General features: G+C 42.2%; 1 protein-coding gene across 6 annotated transcripts in view; it reads left to right on the top strand.

Moving 5' to 3' along the window:
* The window catches only part of ARHGAP26 (Rho GTPase activating protein 26), a 471,824-nt gene that overhangs the window by 375,588 nt on the left and 74,075 nt on the right, over positions 1 to 22,161 (top strand). For all 6 annotated transcript variants that reach the window (XR_004033269.1, XM_030827217.1, XM_030827197.1 and 3 more), the window contains exons 19-20: positions 1,158 to 1,296; positions 14,386 to 14,536. Coding sequence is in view for 5 of the 6 variants with exons in the window: in XM_030827217.1 (XP_030683077.1) it covers positions 1,158 to 1,296; positions 14,386 to 14,536 (290 nt within the window). In the remaining variant the exon portion in view is untranslated. The remainder of the gene's footprint in view (positions 1 to 1,157; positions 1,297 to 14,385; positions 14,537 to 22,161) is intronic.

Genomic DNA, 22,161 nt, shown 5'->3' with positions numbered 1-22,161 from the left:
GAATGAATGAGCATCAGTATTATTGTGTGCATTTAAAAAGGAATCTGGGGGGAGAAAAAACTGTCATCTTCTGTAATTGTATCTACAATTGTGGCTACTGAACCTCCCCTGAGCCTTAGTTCTTCATTATAAAATGCTGAGAACATTACCTGTTGCTCAGGATTGCTGAGAACTGAGTGAGCTACATGAAAAGTACACAGTATGATGACTGGTACCTAAGGGAGTCTGCAATAAGTGGCGGCTACTATAATTCTGGTAAGCATCATAGAAGTATTAGTTATTATAATTATTAAAGTCTGCCATACTTTTATCTGTAGAAATAAAGATGAGAGTTGTCATGATTTCTGTCTATCATTTTCTTCTCATTTTTTAGCATGAACTTTTAGAAGAATAAAAGCCCCTCCTCCAAAAAAAAAAAAAAGCTTATAAATAAAACCTAAATGCTAACAGTGGTTATCTCTAGGTGGTAGAATCGGGATAATTTTTTGTTTTCTTCTTGAGACTTTTCTGCATTTTTCAAATTGTCCATAGTACGTGTGTGTGTGTGTGTGTGTGTGTTACTTTTATCAAGATAAACGAGGAAAAGCTCAGCATCACAGATAACACAGAGCTGCTGAACTAGAGAAGGATGCTGCAGCTGAGGACAATTGATGAGGATTGGGAAATTGTGCCCTGCCCTGGGACCCTTTATGAAATGTTATTTAAATACATGTTTCAGAGTTTAAGAAAGTTATGAAGTAATTGTTAAGAACTTAGAACGAATGAAGAAAAATAAAGGAATTTTTGATTCATTGGTTCTGGACAAAGGTAGTCAAAAAACTTCAAGTGCTGTTAACAGAAAGTGGCTTCTATTGAGCACAGCTGCTTTCTGTTTCCCTGGAGAGAACAATGAAAAGACGCTCAGTGGAAATTGTGGCAGAAGAGGTTAGAAATGGAAGTGGGTGGTTATCAAACTCTGGGATAAGCTTCCAAACGAGAATGTTTAATGCCATTTCCTAGAAAAGTTTAAAATGAAGTCTTGAGCAACTGCCAGTGGTCTTCTCGGATATTTTCTTGCAATTCCAAGACACTGCCAAGCTTTCCGTTGTACTACTTCGGGCCTGTTTTCTTCCCAGTTCACAGATGTGAGTAACCTTGTTGTGAAACTTTGTTTGCAGATATTTAACACTGTGCCCGATATGCCTCTCACCAATGCCCAGCTGCACCTGTCTCGGAAGAAGAGCAGTGACTCCAAGCCCCCGTCCTGCAGCGAGAGGCCCCTGACGCTCTTCCACACCGTTCAGTCAACAGAGAAACGTGAGTCTTTGCTGTGTAGGGCCAGCGTGGCATTCAGCGACATCGCATGCTACCTGCATGGCTCGGGCACTTCCTGCTTTTCTCTGTGTGCTACTTGGCTTTTTGTGTCCTTGAAGACTGTATCATTGTGCCCTCCCAAGTGCCTTTGCTGAGTAACCCTGATAGGACAGGAAGCAATATTATTGAGAATGAAAGAGAAGGGCTGCCATTGAGGAGTCTCTTTCCAGATCACCTGTGGAAAAACAGCTGAGTCTCTTTTCCTCCTGCTCCTACACAATAAGAGCTGAGCTCAGGCACTGCTTCTTAGGCTCCCCTTTTGTTAGCAATTCCCATAGAGCCAGCGTCCTTTCCTTTTCTCAGTTGTAATGAAATACCCATTAGTGTGAGTCACATGCCCTACTAGAATGTGACTCTGTGAGGGTGGGACCTTGTACGGCTTGATGTTTTACTCCACCTCTGATGGTGCCTGGCATGGAGTCGACACCTAAAAATATTTGAAATTCGTTAGTGAATTAATTAGGGAACAATACCTTACTTGTTCCAAATACCAGTGTGTTATCAGCACAATTACATCACATCTGTTTTTCATCTCAGGATTTCTGAGTTCTTTGCAATGATCAGGTACTGACCCCTAAAATATACAGTATTGTTTCAGCCTTTGCCCTAAGACAGCCTCTGTTTGCCCATCTGTAAAATAGGGATAATAGGACCCACTCATAGGAAGTTATGCGAATTAAATGAAATTGTGCATTTCAGCATCTGGCCTAAGGCCTGGGACATGGCAAGGGCCAATTACTGAGAGCAGCTACTACCATTATTGGTTACTGTTTAATCACACACAGATAACCGAGGCTGACGTTTACATGACATCTACCAGGGACTGGGAATATAATAAACATGGGACTTCGCTTTAAGGAGTTCAAAACTGAGTAAGGAAAGTAGACAAGTGACTACAAATGTAAGTCAGCATCACAGCTGCTTCCTTAGAGATACATACGTTGAGAGAGGCAGCAGAACACAGTGGTTAAACACACTCTGTCCCAGGTCGTCTGGGTGATTCTGCCTCTGCTGCTCATCAGCGATGAGTGGCTTGGGAAGTTACCTAATATCTCAGGGCCCCATTCTCCTCTTCTGCAAAATAGGGTTGATGCTTTCTATGTCATGGGGTCGTTCTGAGGATTAAGGCCCTTCAAACATTGCCAGGAGCAGACTCAGTGCTCAATAAATGCTGGGTGGTGATGGCGCTGGTATTGCCATCATCGTCATTATTATTACTCATTTCTGTGAGGTACAGTAAAGGGACAGAGGCAGGACAGTGAGCTACTTTGCCTTGAAGAGGAGAGGCTTCATATCTGGATTGGTATCTTTCCTTTTGTCATCAAAAAGGTGCTTATTTAATCCCCTTGTGTTTCTAAAGTAATGGCCTTCCTTACCATAACTCCTAAAAGCAAACCTTCCCCATCCCAAAACCCTTACTGCACTTAAAGATGTCATTGAATCTCATCGTGTGGCTGTACCTTGGTATATTTAGCATCATTCGGGTTGTTTCAAATATTTTGCTTTTATAAGTAAAGCTGCTATTAACATCCTTGTAACTAAATCTGCTCTTTTTTCATGAACATTTCTTTAGATAAATTCTTAGAATAATTTCTAGGTCAACAGATATACAAGGTTTCAGGACTTTGACCCTGTCCTGGGCTTGGCTTTCTAACAATAGCCTGTGTTCTTTTTAAATATCTGGCTGGGGTTATTCTCACTGTGGTCTACACGTGGCCTGGGCCCCTGCTAGTATACCAGGGAACACTTGGAACAGAACTGGCCTCACTCACACCTGCTGAATGAATGAGGCATCAGGCTATGGGGTAATGTGCTTCTCAGGTTTCCAGGACAGCCACGGTCACCTAACGTTTTGTACTAATCAGTGTACGGTGTAGATTAGGAGAGGCTAGACAGTATTGGTAAATTCCCTAAGCTTAAAATAGTGCTGGGTATGTGGTTAGACTGAAGCAGAAGCAGCTTTGGAATAGGCTTTAAAGCATTCTCTGGGAGCTCCTAAGAATGAAGATGGAGATCAAGAGAAAATCAACTAGATCTTTGTCCAAGATTAATTTTATCACACAAGGCAGAGGATGAAAGTTAAGGATGTGTGAAAGCAGGTCTGTCTCAGCTGCAGAGCAAGCTGCTCTGTCCATGTCTGCAGATGGTAGACAAGGGATGCAAAAGGGGAAGACAGTGAACAATAGGGCCTTTCTCTTAATGTTAGGAAATGCTCCCTGGAAACACGACCGGAGCATACAGATATGCTCGGATATTTGTAGGGAGCCTAACTTTCCCTCCTTTCTCAGAGAATAAACATTTTAACTGCAAGTCTGTGTGTTCTTTGATTGCAATTTATTTGTGTGTCTGTGTGTATATATTGGTTTGTTTTAGAGACCCCTTTTTTTCTGCGAAGCTAACATACTATCCAAACCGGCATGGAAGGCACCTGTGGGGGGGCGGTGGGAGAGTTGACTGGGGAAGACTGAGCTAGGAGCTGGAAGGTTCTGCTGGGACCTGCCCCCTCCCAGGTTGTAATCCAGCCACCCGTCACTGTCGGGTGAGCAGATGATAATGGACTGTGAAGTTTTCACACGCTTCACCTTTCTCTTTGTCTGGTCTATGGACAAAGACAGAAAACTTTATTCTAGCACTTTGCTGAATTTACTCTTTGGCATTAAAGTACAGGTAACGATTATGCAAATATAATAATTTGTGAAAAAAAGTATGTATTTCCATATAACCGTGATTTCAGTTTGAGGCCTCCTCACACACCTAGCTCAGTGCTTCCCAAACACCAGTCATGTACATAACCCCTCATTCACCATTTGTGCCACAGCCACATAGCTCATGCACTGTGACTTATTTAATATACTTCTTTAAGTTAACCTTAAAGCAGCTCACTTCTTTCCCTGGCTTCATCCTGATACACAAGATCTCTAAAAACATGTCTTCAATGGTCTCACTGTATTATTCTCTAAAACGTGTTAAAATAAATATGTAACCATTAAGATGGAAAGTGGTCATCCATATCCCACCTTAGAAGTATTTTGTGTACCACTTGTGGAATGCTTACCACTGTTTGGAATCCACAAACTGGCTTTTAATTTTGACTGACTTCCATCCTTCCTCTTAATTTAAGTATACAAACTCAAGTTCCTTTTGTCCACTCAACTAGAATTGGGTTCAGATATTGTCAGTGGGCTGTGGACACTTGCCATTCATGTCCGTTTCCTGCTGTGCCCTTTCAGTCCATAGTGACACCTGTCCTGGTTTGATGTGACCTTACCTTTCTTCAGGTTCTTGTCACAGAGCAGATGCCAGGTTGGAGGGATGTGCTGTGAGGGCACACATGCACCCATAGGCAAGTGCACATGTGCACTCCTGCATACCTCTCCTCTACCTTCACACTTGCCCTGCGATCGTTTTCAGAACCTCATTTCTTTTGATAAGTCTGTCCACCTGATGCCCTTTTGAGTCCAGTCATTCTCCTTTTTCTCTTCATTGATGCACTTGCAAGTTAATGTTTATTTGGCATTCCATTTGTCAGTCCTCTCTCCAGTCCCCAATTGAAATGCTTAATGGGGCTGAGGCTTCCAGAGTAGCTCCCTTAGGTATTTCCCTCCAAGAGACTCCAGATGTTGTTGGCAGCATACATTTTTCTCCCAGCCTCTCTGCACTGTCCTTACTCTGTGCAAAAGTTGGAGCCCATTGTTTGCTCTTAGAGGTGAATCTTGGCCTTGGATTGTCATTTGCCTCTTCCTTCCCAGAGAAGCAGCTCCTCAGGCTCAGGCGTCTGCCTTTGCACCTGCACTTCAGGCTCATGGTCTGGGATATTAGAATATGCTCATAGATGTGTGTCTTATTTTCCAGAAGGGGTTTTTCCTTCAGTGTGAGTAGACCAGTTGTGTGCCCAGGTCCCTGCCTGCGACTCTCTGTCTTTAATCTATGGGTATTAGTATAGTCTTCTCTAGGTGGTTTTGTGTTTTGTTTTGTTTTCCTTTTCCTAAACGTAAAGCTGTGGTCTATTCTCAGAATGAGGAGCTCGATGGTTTCTTATGCTCTGTGCTGGGCAGGGACTTAGGTCAGTTATAAGACAGCAAGTGGCTCCTCATATCATAGGCAATGTGTGATGGAAATGGGGCTAGGAGTGAAATGGGAGCAGCCTTTAAGATGAAAACTTTGTGGACAAGAGGAAAGGGAATGATGGGGAAATGCAGGATTTAGAAAGCATCATAGCAACAAATACAAACCATCAGGAAACCACTGAATATTTTAGTGAGGAAGGAGCTAGATATCAAAGTTATCTGTAGACAATCAAGGAATGTTTTCTGAAAGGAGGAGTTTTGAGAAAGATACAAAATGATATGAAGGTCCCATTCTGGCCCAATAGATAGGAACGGTGGTCTGTGATGGGAGAGTCTCTCTGTGAGTAGCAGTGGGCAGCTCTTGTCTGTAGAACTGCGGAGAGAACTGTAGAAAGGTGATTTAGCCAAACTGAACCTGGAAGACATTTTCCCTAGAAATTGATTTTTGGCTTGTCTGTGTTTAATATCTATGACTATATAACTTACCACGTGGTTTCTTGGGTTGGACATTGTACACCACAACATCCCAATTAATCTTTAAAATTATATGACACAGGTACTGTCTCTATTTTACAGTCGAAAGGAAATAAAATTTACATTAAATAGTGTACACTCAGGGTTACACAACAACAATGTAGATTTGAACCCTGTCATTCTACCTCAAAGTGACACTGTTAACCAGTCGTTATTTTGCTTTCAAATTGTGGGATGGTTCCCCAGGAGATGGGTTCTATTAGGGTTAGCTGTTGTGACCTAGTCTGCAAACTCATCCTTATCTCTAAGGGAAAATGTTTCCAGTTCCACTTAAGAACCTGGAGTTCAAAGTTTCACTAAGCTGGGTATCTGCCCGTAAAATGCTGAGGGGCTGGGGTATAAGTACAAATGGATACATTTGGTAAAGAACTTTCAGGCCAAACTAAATTTGAGCCTCATCTAACAATAACAATAAAAATAAAAATAATTATAGCTCTACTTATGTGCCTACTAACCTCATTATCTCGTGTCATCCCCACAATTGATGATAATCCTGTGAGGTAGGTTCTTATATCCACATTTTACAGACAAGTAAACTGAGGTCAAGAGGTTAAGCAGTTATACTGTTAGCAAATGGCAGAGAAGGGATTTGTACCCAGGTAGTCTTCCTTCCCTATACTTTGTTATCTCCAAAAGGGTGCCTTTGTCAGTTCTTGAGCTACAGAAGTGAAAACCTTGCTAGCCTGAGTTACAGAAGCAATGAAAACCATCTGTTCCAGCTTCCAGGGCTACATGGGGGCAGCTGAACCATATTGAGTGGGTTCTTCAATGTGCATCCTGGCAGGCTGCAGCCACGTGACAGTCTCTCCTCCAAATCTAGCACCAACTACACAGAGAGCGATACGTGTTGAACGGTAGCATGAATATACTTGGCCGAGCCACTCACGCTCATTTGCGATCACCTTCAAACAGATGGAACGAGGTTTTTCAACCGTGCTGCCAGATGAATGGCAGCAAAGGAGATTACTGTTTAATCTCCAAGTTTCCACACAGATACACCATCCAGCAGAGACTGTACTGGTACATCTAGGTGAAAGGTACTGACACACACGCTGTGCTTTTTCTGGACGACTGTAGAAGGGGGAGCCAGAAGGATTGAAGGGAGCCAGCAACAAGGTCTTGTACCTTATAGATTTCTTCCAAGAGGTTGCAAAGTGACACTTAGGATTTATTCTGTCCCAAATTTTTAGCATTTATACCAAGATGTTGACATGCGTTTCTTGGAACAGTGGTTCATAGACTTGAGTGTGCATTCGAATCTTGTAGGGAGCTTGTTAAAAATACAGATGCTTGGTCTCCTACCCAGGATATTCTGAGTCAGGAGGTCTTGGCTGGGGCTCAAGCATCTATATTTTTAAAGCACCCTAGTGATGCCGATGCTAACTCAATTTAGACAAGTATTGGCTTGGGAAGGTGGGGACAGTCAGGGTGGCTTGTCTTCTGTCATTAGCAGAACATCTCTTTGAACCACTGTTGGAGTTTGGAGCACCCTGGCATGGTGGTTGAAAGTGGAGGCTCTGCAGTCAGACTGAGTTGTTTTAATGTCATCTCTATCACCTACCACTCTGAGACCTGGAGTACATTACTCTCCTTTTCTGAGCCTCCATTTTCTCATCTGTAAAATCTGTCACTAATAATAGCTTCCTTGGAGGGTAATTGCCATGATTAAATGAACCAGTATATATAAAGTACTTGACACTGGGCCTAGACCATAGTAAGCACCTAATAAATGTTAGCTACAATTATGATGATTATCATCAGGCTATAGTTTTATCTTACAACTAAGGAAATATCCTTCCCTTTGGAGCCTGCAGATTCCAAAAGAGAGGCCCATATGTGAGGGAAATGCAGAGTCCCCCCAACCCCTGAGACAGCCTGTTTGATGCTTGAGTGCAAAAACATCAGCAGCCTAGGACACGCTGTACAGTGTCGGTGGGGGTGGGGGCTGGAGTGGATTCTTGGGCCTTGTTTTACATGGATCATGTTAACTAGCTGCTGAGATTATAGCTCTGAATAATTTTTTTAGTTCCGTTAATTCATCCTGGACCCTCTCCCAGACAGGCCCAGTGAGAGGTTGAGAATTCAGCTTATATATTTCTCATGTGTGTCTTCCTTGTCGAAAACATGACTGGGAATTCATACTATTTAAAGGCTTACGTAATGCCTTTCTCTGAGCAGTCAAAGCTGTAGCATGTGCCCTTTCTCAGGTGGCCTTTGCAGATCCCGGGTGCCCTGGGCACACCTGTTTGCTTTGGCAGATGACATGTTTATTCACATGGATTCCTATTGTCACACGGGCTGCAGAAGGTGTGTAATGTGTTTCTTGGGTTAATTATGTGTAATTACTACACGTGACTGAAAACCACGTTGATAATGTGGCCATTAAAAAATGATGCTGTGGAAAGCTGGTGGCAGGAAAAAAGTTCCAGCTAGACCCATTAAATGAAAACACGCACATTCTAGGCACATACTTTTGGCACTATCACCAAGTGAACAAAGCAGATACCATTAAGTATGATGTGAGTCTGCTTCGTTAAAAAAGTACATGTCTGTGTGTGTGTATATGTATATATTCCTCTGTGCAGCAGATCGATTGGACATTTACACACCAAAATGAATACAGCTGTAGGGTGGCCCATACGGGATATTTGTGTGCAGATGCAAATGTTTTTCTATACTTTCTAAATTGGAGAGAAATGCATATTTCTTATATATTCACTTGGTTTTAAGTTATTAAAAACAAAACTCCCTAATTGTACCTTTCATTCACTATCTCAAACCCATTTTGCTGTGAGTCACGGTATAAAAGTAGGTAAATGTGTAGTTTCCTTCTTTCTAATGAGCAAGAATATAAGCCATCTGTATGTGGACTCCCTCAGATCCCAGTCAACTGTAAGTTAACAGGAAACCAGCTTTTCCTAAAAGCAAGTTCTCACATAGAAAAGAGGGCTGTCTTGTGAGTAATAGAGTGTCCATTTAACTCTGATCATTCAACCTCCTATTCAACATTCATCAGAGGCCCATTCCTCCCTTGCCGTTTCTGAAATGGTGTTTTAGTGCCTTCCTCATTGTGCCTCCATGTCTCTTTCCTGTGGATCAGTGAAATCCCAGGCCAGCCACAGTGACTTCCCCGTTCTCTCATGAAATTCATTTTTATTGGCATTGTTTCCCTTTGCAAAGAAAAGGGTTATTACAGGTGCCGTAGGGAGAGAGTCAGTCTGTCCACACAGAACTAAAATCAGAAGTCGTTTTGCTGAAGATAATCTGTCAAAGGTTTTAATATCATCTTTCATGTACTATGATCAAAACAACGGATTGATTCTGCTTTTCACTTTTTTTTTTTTTTTTTTTTTTTTTTGAGACAGAGTCTTGCTCTGTCGCCCAGGCTGTGGTGTGCAGTGGCATGATCTTGGCTTACTGCAACCTTCACCTCCCGGGTTCAAGTGATTCTTCTGCCTCAGCCTCCTGAGTAGCTGGGACTACAGGCACCCGCCACCATGCCCAGCTAAATTTTGTACTTTTAGTAGACGTGGGGTTTCAGCATACTGGCCAGGCTGGTCTCGAACTCCTGACCTTGTGATCCACCTGCCTCGGCCTCCCAAAGTGCTGGGATTACAAGCATGAGCCACCGCTCCTGGCCTACTTTTCAACTCAATGTGTAGAGTCTATCATCACCCAAACTCCTTTTTAAGATTTTGTTTTAAAAAAATTGCCCGAACTGTTTTTATATACCCAAACATATTACACAGACTGCTTTTTAAGTTTATTTTTATCGTAGGGACTGAGGCTGCTGGGTCAGCCTGAAATGAGACCACCTCAGATTTTAGTGTGGCTTGGCATGTCACTATTATCAGGAGCAAGAGCTACAGGGGGTAAAAATTGCTTCAGAAAGTCTGATTCCAAGCTTCCCATGTACTTGGGTATTTCCCAGAGATGGTAAACTCAGAAATTGCTGTGCACTCATCACTTTTTATTGCAAAATTCATTAAGCTGCCGTGCTATTATCATCCCATCTTGTCAAGATGATACATTACAGACTTTATTGCAAAACTTTAGCAAGTAGGAGAAAGTACACCTCTCTCCTGACCACAGCACAGGAAAGCCTCTGGGTATTTTGTGTTTGCCTTCCTATTTTTTTTATATAAATCTCCTTGTCTTTGTAAAACTTCGCTCTGTCTGGTAACTCCCTTTTCTCCTTGTTTGATCATGTGGAGACTCTGTTCCCTCCTTTTGGCTCTATGAGGCATCCTGAGATGCTGTTAAAGAACAGTCCTCTTGCCTCTTCTTTTTGCCCTCTACTCTTAGGCACCATGGAAAGTTGGGATATTAGCCTGTATTCTGACAGAGTCCCTTGCATGGTGGGAAACCTCCCGCAAATGTTTCGTATTTACCCTCCAGCTCTGTGTATTCAGTGAGCCAGACCTGTTTGGGCCTGCCAGGACGTGTGAATTTGGCTTGGCTCTGTGAGTGCTTTCTTGGCCTCGCCTCTGGGTTCTGTGATAAACAGAGCTCCTGCCTCCCCTGTATGATGGGGTTGCCATTAGAGTGGGTCGGAGTCACTTGGTAAATATGGAAAGTGAAGTCGCTTAGCTCCCAGATTTCCATGGCAACCCCCAGAACAAGTACAATATCACCAAAATTATTCTGTGGCTTTCCTTTTTTAGTTGCAGTGATTTGGTTGCATACTCATGTTTTTCCGTTCCTGATTTGTACAAAAAACAAAAACTCTGCCCACTGTCATCAGTACTTTGGTTTCAAGGACATTTATGGTCCCTGTCTAAAGCACCTGAAAAATTCAGTCACACAAAACTACCTCTTTCTGTTCCAGCAGCATAAATTTTTGACTGCGTATTATTCCCTTATATTTAATATTTATCTTATAACCATTCACAGAGCCATAGTGTCAGTGACCCATGGGCTAGGCACCAGGAATGGATGGCTAATGGTGACCTCACCTGCCACGTTAATGGATGCTGTATGGCCAGACAGCGTGTCCCTGCCCTCGGGTAGTTTGCATCCTTAAGGACCAAGTTCACATCCAGTTTGTCACTCCTTATAGAACATATGTTTGTGAAATCTCTGCCAATGCATGCTTACCATTGTTTGGGGATTTATTTTATCATTTTCTTGTTGCTGGGGTCTTGTTTTCTGTGACTGGTACAAAGACAGATTCTTGTTGACAAACATGTTTGAGGCGGGCAAGCATTCTCACTGACTTCAACCAGTTTAGGCATACTCCTGAGTTGTGGGCATTCTTTCCTTTTTGACATGGTCCTCTATGATCTTGTTGACTTGACTCATAACTAGCTGTTTTTCTTTTGAAGCCCACTAGCCTATAATTTTTTTCCTTCAGCAACATAATTGCCATCAGTCCTTCTTATACCTTCTATGAGGATACTAGAGCTGGATTGAATCATCAGTGACTCAGAGAAGTCTAGCTATGTTATTTGAAGGATTTGCTTAATTTTAATTTTTATTTTTTAAAGCGTCTTCTAGGCTGCCTGTTCTTGTGCGCTTCTGTCAGGAGCAGTACTCATTTGCGTAGCTGATGAAAGACTCTCCTGTTTTGAGTGACATTGCTGGATCACTTTTTCTTTATTATTATTATTATTTTTTAAAGGAGGCAGAGTCTTGCTCTGTCACCTAGGCTGGAGTGCTTTGGCACCATCATACCTCACCACAGCCTTGAACTCCCAGGCTGAAGCAGTTCTCCTGCCTCAGCCTCCCAAGTACATGGGACCACAGGTGTGTACCACCAGGCCTGGCTAATTTTAACTTTTTTTTGTAGACTTTTTTTTGTAGACACTATTTTTACCACGTTGATCTCAAACTCTTGGCCTCAAGTGATCCTCCCACCTTGGCCTCTGAAGGTGGTGGGATTACAGGCATGAACCGCCGTGCTTGGCTCATTTTCTTCTTATTTCCTAATTGACTCCAAATGCTTTAAAATTTATCTTGGTATAGTTTGCTATAACCACTAAAACATTTGATTGGCTGTTGGTCTTATTCTCCACCCTTTCCCTGGAATAATCCTCACCTGCCTACTCACCCTCAGTAAAGATTGTCAGCCTTTTGGCTTAGATCTTCTACCTAGTTGTTCTCAGTCTCATTATGTATTGTCTACAGATGATGAGACCTTTCTTCTACAAAATTGTAGTCGTTTTGTAGTCAGGGAGTGCCAGGTTTCTGGGTTTTCTTGTCATATGGCCCAGCAAGGGATACCAATAAAGAGTCAGCCTCTCAAGATGCATATTTGGCCCTCTTGGCTGTAAAACTATGAAGCCTTGTGATACATTTTTATACCCTCCTTTACTAATGGATAGTAAGGGAGAAAAATAATCTCCTGGTAACATTTTAGAAAGACGAATATACTTTTAGCAAGATACTGTTTTTAGTTTATAGAATGATAATCCTCTCCTGGAAAAGTAAATATAATCACAGGAGAAATGTGAGTGATAGTTATGCTCTTCTGTTCCCTAAGAATTCTGAGAATTATGTCATGCAAACTTGGCCCTTTAAGCTTTTCAAACGAAAGGTAATAAAACTGTTTCTCTTCCTGTCCTGTGAAGCAGTAAATGTCTCCAGTTGAAGCCCAGGGAACCGTCCTCACTCTCTCTCTTTATATGGTAGTCTCCAGCTTCTCATGGTCTTTCAGGCATCTTTGTATGCGTGTTTTTGTGAAAAGGAAAATTTTACTGATACTGATTCACACTGATAAATGGCACATCCAATCTCTCAATGATCCCCTTATTATGTAATCTTAGCGTTGTTTTTCTTTCTGGTAGGAAGTTCCCATTTACAGGCCCTGTTAGTCCTCCTACATCTTGGCTCAGTGTAACTCTTTTGGTTTCTCTTTGTTGTCGTTTCTGTTCAAAAACGAAGCTCTTAAAATATGAACAGTTCTAAATCTCAGGCATCAATTCAATCTACTTTTTCCAAATCTACTTTGAGTGCAGTAGTCAGGAGGTAGCCTCACAGGGTTTTTCTCTCTCCTGTGGGGCTTTATCCAGGGCATTAAGGATTTGCTAAGATATCAGGGGTATTGGGGTGAGTGTGTATGTATTTAACGTGAGGCTTACTCTAAAATCACTTCATAAGCATACTTTATTTTTACATACATGACTCGTGCAAAGGGAAGAGTATTTTTATGACACATCACCCTCTTAATTTCCTAAAGAGACCTGAGTTCAAATGTTGGCCTTTAAATTATCATACCGGTGACTCTAGACTGTCCTCTGAGGGATATATTGTAACATACCCCTGACTCACTGCAAAAAGGTCCAGGATTAGCCTAGATATGATGTTTAAGTGAATTAATTTTCAGAAACATCAGTTGATTTTAATATGGTGTATCTGTAATAAATACGGGTCAAGAATCACATTCCACATCTATAATATTTTGCTACAGTAATGGTGGATGCTGGTACCACTTAGCTAAATTATCTCCAAAAATTGTGTTTTCCATTTATGATTCCAAGTTTTTAAAGATGGGAAGAACATAAAGTTCTGTTCTTTGAGCAGTGTTCTGAAGTTTACAAGATACATTCCTGCCTATGATCCCACTTGATCCTCATGACAGTTCCACAAGCTGTGAAAGGCAGTTCTTGTTCTCCCCATTTTATAGATTGTTAACCAGGAATCCAAGATCAAGTAGAAATTGCCTGAAGCCACATAGCCAGTCAGGGCTTGAAGAGAACTCAGGTTTTCTGTCTCTTGGCTTGGCAATATTCTCCAAGCATGAATATGACTGCTGGAACTATGGACTCAAGTGTTTTGTTGTTGTTTGTAGGCAAACCATTCTGCAGCCCATTACAGAGCGATTTATCAAAGAATTCACTTGAAGTTAAACACCAAGTACATGGAGCTAGAGGCAACACAGAAAGATGTGTCTGAGAAAGGGTCAGGAATTTAGACTGGTGGAGTCGTAAGGACATTGGTGGCTAAATAGTAGATCTTCTCTGGTGAGGCTCTATGGAATTGGAGGTGGGTCATGGCCTGATCAATTAGAGCAATATTAGAGGCAAGAGTTTTAGAATAAAAGGTGAGTGTCACCGAAGCCAAGGGGATCTGGGTGAGTGTGAGGGGTCTATGAAGGCTTTTCTCTACTCTGGCAATCTGCCAGTCAAAAGAAGATGCAATTTATGGTGCCATGGTAGGGCCACTCTTAGAAAAAATCCTGGCTTATATTAAAGGGGAGATATATCCTGTTACAACGAGGAAGGGGGTTTGCTTTAAAATTTCGAGTCACCTGTTCCCCCTTGACTCTTCCTTTCCCACTTTTAATTCTTAACCTTTTCTATGTTGTTTCTTAAGCTTCCCTGGGATCAGAGATCTTGATCCAGTCTTATTCTTTATACATTTTTGTGCATGTAGCAATAGACTGTCCCTATGCAATAATATTAATATGGGACTTGTGGCTTTTTCCCCCCAGAGGAACAAAGGAACAGCATCATCAACTCCAGTTTGGAATCTGTCTCATCAAATCCAAACAGCATCCTTAATTCCAGCAGCAGCTTGCAGCCCAACATGAACTCCAGTGACCCAGACCTGGCTGTGGTCAAACCCACCCGGCCCAACTCACTGTAAGTATGATGTCCAGCTGCCTACACCACAAGGGCTTTGGTCAGCCGTTCCACCTAGTATTTGCTATCTGGCTCCATCTGACTTTGGACCATTGTCCCCTGAACATTATTTAAACCTCCTCCCTAAACTGGGAGCTCCGCTGGCTTGTTGTGGGTTTTTAAAGCATCATCATCTCAGAGGGAGTCGTTATTCTTAACATACTGCTTCTTAGCCTTGGTGATTTTTGATTTACCATCCTGCTGAGATGGCTTTGGTGATAGCTATTGCCTGTGCTGGCTGCTGGGCATGAAAAGCAATTTCTGTAAGTTTTACAAACATCCAGGGACTGTAGCAGCTCTGTGGCCGAGTTTGTTTCACTCATCCATGTTGTCTCGGTTTCTCTCCCCACTGACTATGTTGGAAATGTTCAGTGCCACCTCTGTGTCCACTTCCATAAGGAAGAGCCCCCCAGGAGCCCTTTGTGTCTTCACATCCTCAAACCTTAGCATGACTATGACTTCTTGACAGAGACTATGAAAGAGAAGAACCCTTTTTGCTTTATTTTTCAGCATTGAGCACCCATAGTCAGGACAATTAGTTTGGGGGCTGGTTGTCTAGCCCTCCACAGAAACTAGATCTACTCTCCTGGGATCAGAAAGTTCTCCCTCATGGTTTCAACCCACATTGCTTCACATGCTTCTTTAGACCACCCCATAAATCTTGTCAACTAGCGCCTTTGCAGAAAGAATGTGAGGCCATGACCAGAACAGTTGGACTCTCAGGCTACAGTTGTGTAAGACTCAGGAAAAACAGAGATGATTTTCCCTTTCTCTAAGTGAAAATAGATTGAGGTTCAGCCACAGAGTGTCTTCAGGGCAGTTGTTTCGCGTGGGGAGACACTAGCATGGCGGTGAGATGCTAGGATGTCAGTAACCTTTTCCTGCTCCTCCGCATGCCATAGTTTCATGACAGCACCCTGCCATTCAATTGCTATGAGATATTTACAAATCTGCAAAATGAGTCTGACGATTTTTGCCTTAGAAGACACTAAGGGCTATTAAATGCTTGGGAGGAGAGATGACTCCAAAATGGATTTAAGAGGTACATAATAAAAATGTTACTATACTGTAGGATGAAATCTTAAACTGAGAATATCAGATCTTTTGAGTTGTTGGCAGCTTTAAATCATATTGATGTTCAGGAAGTTTAATTATTTGCCCGTTGAGTGGTAAATCACATGTTCCTTCACCAAGAAGTGGACCAGTGCCTCAGGACCTCAAAATAATTGAATTTGTTTGGCTTATGGGCAGTGAGTCTCTTCTGGTTCTCCATGGCTGGGCTTGCCTAGGGAGCCTGCCTGCCTTGAGGTTTGACCTTCTCAGGCTCTCCTATACCCACTTTCCTAGACTTTAGGGAGATTCTGTTTTCTTTAGTTGTTTTTTTTTCTTCAGTTGGTTTAATTTTCTGTACCTAGCAGTTGCTGAAGTTATTTCTTGCTCTATATGAGCAAGGTTGAATTTCTAGCCCAAGTTGCTTAACATCCCCTGATTTTAGCCAGCCACTACCAACTAGTGGTCTGTAATTTTTTTTTTAGTGGCTGGTAGCTGTGGGCCCCTGAGTCACTGCTGAGTACAGTGTGTACAAAGAGGTTGCTTAAGCAGCTAAGTGGAAAAGGGGGGTGTGTCTTTTAAACAGGTCCTGAAGAGAAGGCTTGGGATTTTTTATTTTTTAGGTGTCTAGATACGATTTATTTTCATAACATCCTAGGAATCGCTCTGTCCACTTCACACCGCCCAGAGGGACTGTTCCCTACCTGGTACAGATCTGGGGGGCTTTCCTGGGGAAGGGAGGGTGATAACAGGAATGGTTCTAATTGTTTGTCTCTGGAGGAGGATTAGAAAAAGAAGTGTGGGTGTGCCTCCAATAAGACCACTGTCCTTCCAAGCTGAGTGAGTCGCTGATTGATACCTTTGAGTCTTGAGGTCAGGGAATGTTGTTCCTGAGGTAGAAGCAGTACCAGCACCAGCCCTGATACCAGCGTCTGCCATGGCCCTGAGTGACAGCCATGCCAAAGTCCCCCATAGGCTCTGCAGGCAGGCTCACAACCACTTCTCAAACCCACGGCAGTGAGGTGATCTTCCTGGGTTCCTGTCTCCCTGATATTTTCTGCCTGGGATTTGCTACTGTGGGTCATGCATGGCTGTTAGGCAGTCCTAACAAATGGACCCACAATACTTTCCCTGAGCAATTTGATTCCGAGAAATCTGTCGGCACACAGGTGTGCCACGGTAACAATCACCTGAGACTACCTGGGTCTCAGCCTCAGGTGTGGACCCTTTTGTTCCCTCAATTGTTGTTGAGTTGGAAGTGTCCAGAGATCCTCCAGTGGGAACACTTAATGATGCAGATGAAAATAAAGAACAAAGGTGGGCTGGGAGGATTACCATTAGCTTGACTATTAAATAGGCATGAGGTAGGGAACCAGTCACCAGGAAGCTATCTGTTCTTTTTATTTCACTCCTTTATTTCACTGTTTTTCATAATGACTGGGATATCATTATGACCAGAGAGAAATCATAGTGAAAGAAACATGTTTGTTACTCATAATACAGTGGTACCTCTGATAATACATTTTGCAGTATTATTAATCTTCCCTAATTCTCCAAGGACATCAGGGCCTTCTTATTTACGTGAATGTAGTGCTAAATCAGGCATCAAAATTAGAGAGGCCGTGATTCTACCTGTGCCAGGGCAAGGCTGCTGGGTTTAAATCTTTGGCAGGTCCTCAGCTTGACTCCTGAAGTAGCCATCTCTCCTGAAGAACAAAGGACAATTGGTAAGTCAGGACCAAAGTTCAACTAGTCTGAAATTGTTAGCAACTGTGGCTGAACCTATTTTATGCCCAGACCCATGCATGCCGAGCTACCTGAGGTAAACCAGAAAAAGAGGGTTCCTGTTTTCCCCAAGAGTTCACAGTCTAGCCAAGGAAGAAAGGCAGTGGCATATGGCAGTGTAAATGGGGACTTACAAGTCATAGTGTGTTCAGAGGTCAACCACTATCAACTGAATATCTGGTGAGCACACACACCAGGTCGAAGTAGTGGGAAAGGTCGGGTAGATGGAGTGTGAGGTGGGCATTAGGAAAAACTAAGGTGGATGGATGAAGAGCATTTCAGGTAAGAGGGATGAAGGAGGCAGAGATTATCCAGGATGGATAAATGCATTCTGCAGACATGTGTATTAGGGGAGGAGGGAGCTGTAATTCCTCCGGTACCACTACCACCAAAAAAAGACTTGAACAAACCTTTAAAATCAGGAGTCTTCACATAAAATTCAGATTTCAGGCTGGAACAACTGGACATCCACATGCACAAAAATGAATCTAGATACAGACATTATACCTTTCACAGAAATTAATTGCAAATGGACCATTGGTCTAAATGTAAAATGCAAAACTGTAAAACTTCTAGAAGATAACATAGGAGAAAACCTAGGTGGCCTTGGGTATAATTATGACTTTTTAGATACAACATTAAAAGTATAATCTGTGAGATAAAAACTTGTTAAGTTGGACTGTGTTTAAACTAAAAACTTCTGCTCTGTGAAAGACACTCAAGAGAATGAAGACAAGCCACACACTAGGAGAAAATATTTGCAAAACACATACCTGATAAAGGACCAGTATCCAAAATATACAAAGAACTCTTAAAATTCAATAATAAGTAAACAAAGAACCCAATTAAAATAGGAGCAAAAAATATGAACAGATACCTCATCAACAAGGACATACAGGTGTCAAGAAAGCATATAAAAATATGATTCACATCCTATGTCTTCAGGGAAATACAAATAAAAACAACAGTGAGATACCACCACACACCTCCGAGAATGGCCAAAATTCCAGAACACTGACAACATCAAATGCTGGCTAGGATGTGGAGCAGTGGGAACTCTCACTCATTGCTGGTGGGAATATAAAGTGATACCGCCATTTTTGGAAGACAGTTTGGTGTTTTTTCACAAAACCAAACATATTCTAAGCATACAATCCAGCAATCATGTTCTTTGGTATTTACCCAAATGAGTTGAAATTTATGTCTACACAAAAACCTGCACATGGATTTTGTTAGAAGCTTTATTTATAATTGCCAAAACTTGGGAAGCAACCAAGATGTCTATCAGTACGTGAAAATGGATAAACAAACTATGGTGCAGGCTGACAATGCTATATTATTCAATGATTTTAAAAAATGAACTCTTCAGCCATGAAAAGACATGGGGGAACTTTAAATGCATATTGCTGAGTAAAAGAAGTCAGTCTGGTGGGGCGCAGTGGCTCACACCTGTAATCCCAGCACTTTGGGAGGCCAAGGCGGGCAGATCACTTGAGGTCAGGAGTTTGAGACCAGCCTGGACAACATGGTGAAACCTCATCTCTACTAGAAATGCAAAAAAATTAGCTCGGCGTGGTGGTGTGAGATAATCTGTGAGATAAAAACTTGTTAAGTTGGACTGTGTTTAAACTAAAAACTTCTGCTCTGTGAAAGACACTCAAGAGAATGAAAAGACAAGCCACACACTAGGAGAAAATATTTGCAAAACACATACTGATAAAGGACCAGCCCGTAGTCCCAGGCTCAGGAGGCTGAGGCAGGAGAATGGGTTGAACCTGGGAGGCAGAGGTTGCAGTGAGCTGAGATCGCACCACCGCACTCCAGCCTGGGCTACCAAGCAAGACTCCATCTCAAAAAAAAAAAAAGAAATCAATCTGAGAAGACTACAGTATGATATGATACCAACTATGTGGCTTTCTGGAAAATGCAAAATTATGAAATCAATAAAAAGATAAATAGCTGCCGGGGATTCTGGGGAGAGGAACAGGGATGAATATTTGGAGCACAGGGCATTTTTTTTGCGGTGAGACTATTCTGTATGATGCTGCAATGGGATATACACAAGACATTATGCATTTGTCAAAACCCATAGAACACAAAGACTGAATGCTAATGTAAACTATGGCCTTTAAATTAATAATAATGAACCGATATTTATATCGGTTCATTAGTTGTAACCAGTGTGTCGCGTTAATGCAAGATATTAATAATTAAGGAAACTCAGAATGTAGAAATAGAGATAGTGTGTGTAAAACTTTCATGCAACTTTTCTGTAAACCCAAAGCTGCTCTAAAATATAAAGTCTATTAATACATCTTTTTAAATCCAGATTTCCAGCTTCTTTTGAAATGTCAGAAGAGGTGGTTACACTAAACCTATGTGAAACTTGGGAGCAGATGATACTCTCTGATCTCTATAATCTCATAGCTGGCCTGCTTCACTTTTATACCTAATGCCTGTAGGCCCATAGTAGATAAAAATGGCCACAGAATATTTGCAACCCCTCCCATTAAGGGCTGGAGCCCTTGAATCTAGGCTGGCCTTTACCCTTTGACTTATTTTGGCCAATAGAATGTGGAGGAAGTGACATCATGTGCCTTCCCAGGCCCAGGCCACAATGCCTCACAGCTTTCTCTCTCATCCTCTTGGAACCCAGTCACCATGTAAAGAAGCCTGTTATAGCCTCCTTAAAGATGACGGATTACTGGAGAGAGAAGCCCAGCTATCTCTCTCAGGGCAGCTCAGTATCGGGACCATCAGTCAGTTGAATTGCAGCCACCTGGGTTAGTCAGGCAAGACCAGCTAAAGCTTCCCAGACAACCTATAGATTCGTGATAAATATCACATTGTGATTGTTGAAACCCAGTGAGTTTAGGGTGGTTTAATATGCGGTGATAGTAAACTGACACAAGTCCTGTGAGTTTGTGACCTTGGAGTCATGGGCAGCTGTCTTGGGATGGAGCTGAACTGTCTGCATGAATAGAAAGGTATGGAAGGGTCTCACTGTAGCATAGTGCAGCATGGAGACTAGCCTCTCAGTTTTCAGAATCTTCTTGGAAAGAAAACAACTCGTAACTGAGATTCTAAGAAATTTAAGAAACAAAATTTATGGCTAATGGCTGAGGCAAACAAGAAAGGTGGCTCAAACATTGGAATGGAAAGCCGGAAACCCTAGGTTTTGGTTCTGGCATCAACATTGCCTGGCTGATGATACTGGTCTCTGGACCTGAGCATGCCCACTACCACCACCTTCCACTCTTTCTGGTGGAAGAAATGGGGCTGATCCACCTCCAAGGATGAGGGTCGTTCAATGGGTGCTTACCGAGGGCTGCAGAAATAAATTATTCTCTCCTTCCACAGTGACCAGTGGGGCATCATGCCAACTCCTTTCTGGGAGAGAGTGATTTTAAAGGAGGAAGTAAACAAATGCTGAGAAAGAAGTCAGGGGACGCCCCACCAGGGACATAACATGCTGCAGTAATTTCCCCAAATTAGATACTACTAGGTGAATGCCTTCTTTAGACCACAAAGATTGAAAGATTGAAAGAAAGCTAGGAGGGCCAGGATAATTACCGCAATGACGGAACCCAACCTTGGAGTTCTCTCTGCCTAAGTGGTCCCCACCCCTAAAAAATAACTAACTGCTCAGTAGCCTCATAAATAAAACTAATTTTTCTTGTCCTTCCGTCTTAACACACACGCTCATGCATTTCCAAGTTATTTCTGGTGACCTAAAAGATGCACGCATGCCAAACGCCTGCAGATTCTGCCAGAGTCAACCTTCCTCTCCTGTCTTAGTGGCCAGAGAACAGTCCCTGGAATTCAAAGGATAAACAAGGCCTGCGTCCAGACAGAGTTGTTTCTCTGAAACATTGCTGGCTTCTTCTGAGTTTGATTCAGCTGCTCTCTGATGAAATTCAGGGAAGACTTGCCTTCAGAGATATCTCTCAAATTTTACTTATCTTCAGCTTTAATTGGTCAACATTCATTCCACAAATATCAGTTGAACTCCTGCTGTGGGCCTGGTGGTGGTCTGAGTGCTGAAGATACAGTGATTTAAAAATATTAAAAAAAAAAAAGTTTCTGCTTTCATGGATTTTATATTCTAGTGGAGACAGGAGATAAATCAGTGTTTAACACAGTATGTCACACAGTATATTGAGAAGTCCCAGGGAGAAAACTACTGGAGAATCAAGGAGATAGGGATTTGGAGGAGAAGGAGGCAAGTGACTTTAGCTCTCTGTACCTCAATTTTCTCATCTGTAAAATAGTGTGATCATAACCTCCTCAAATAGGTGGCATGAAAATTAAGATCATCTTTTATTTACATATTTTAGTACTGTGTATGGCAATTATTAGTATTATTTTGGAGGGCTCCCCCCACACACTGTCCTTACTTTTTCTCCAGTCCCTCAGCCATGGTATGTATTTTTCCTGTGCAGAGAAATGTCCCAGGCTGTCCCACTCACCTTCCCCCACCAACCTCCTACCTTGAATCTGAGACTGGAGCTATATCTCAGCCAGGCTTTAAGTGATCAGTGAAGAGGAGGAAGGAACTTCTGCTATAGAGGCAGGTGCTACCCCTCCTTAAAGCAAGACCAGCTAAGGTAGACACGCCACGCCCTGTTCCTGAAAGATTTGGAAACCTCTGAATCCCACAGGGTACCTGATAATTGTGTGCATAGCTGTTATTTACTGAGACCAAATGAATGGCAAAATGAATAATATGCATTAGAAAAGTGATAATTCAA

The sequence above is a fragment of the Nomascus leucogenys genome, chromosome 2 (assembly GCF_006542625.1).
Source record: "Nomascus leucogenys isolate Asia chromosome 2, Asia_NLE_v1, whole genome shotgun sequence".
NCBI lineage: Eukaryota > Metazoa > Chordata > Mammalia > Primates > Hylobatidae > Nomascus > Nomascus leucogenys.
The sequence above is the reverse complement of the archived record's forward strand: the minus strand, read 5'-3'. Positions and strand labels throughout refer to the sequence as shown.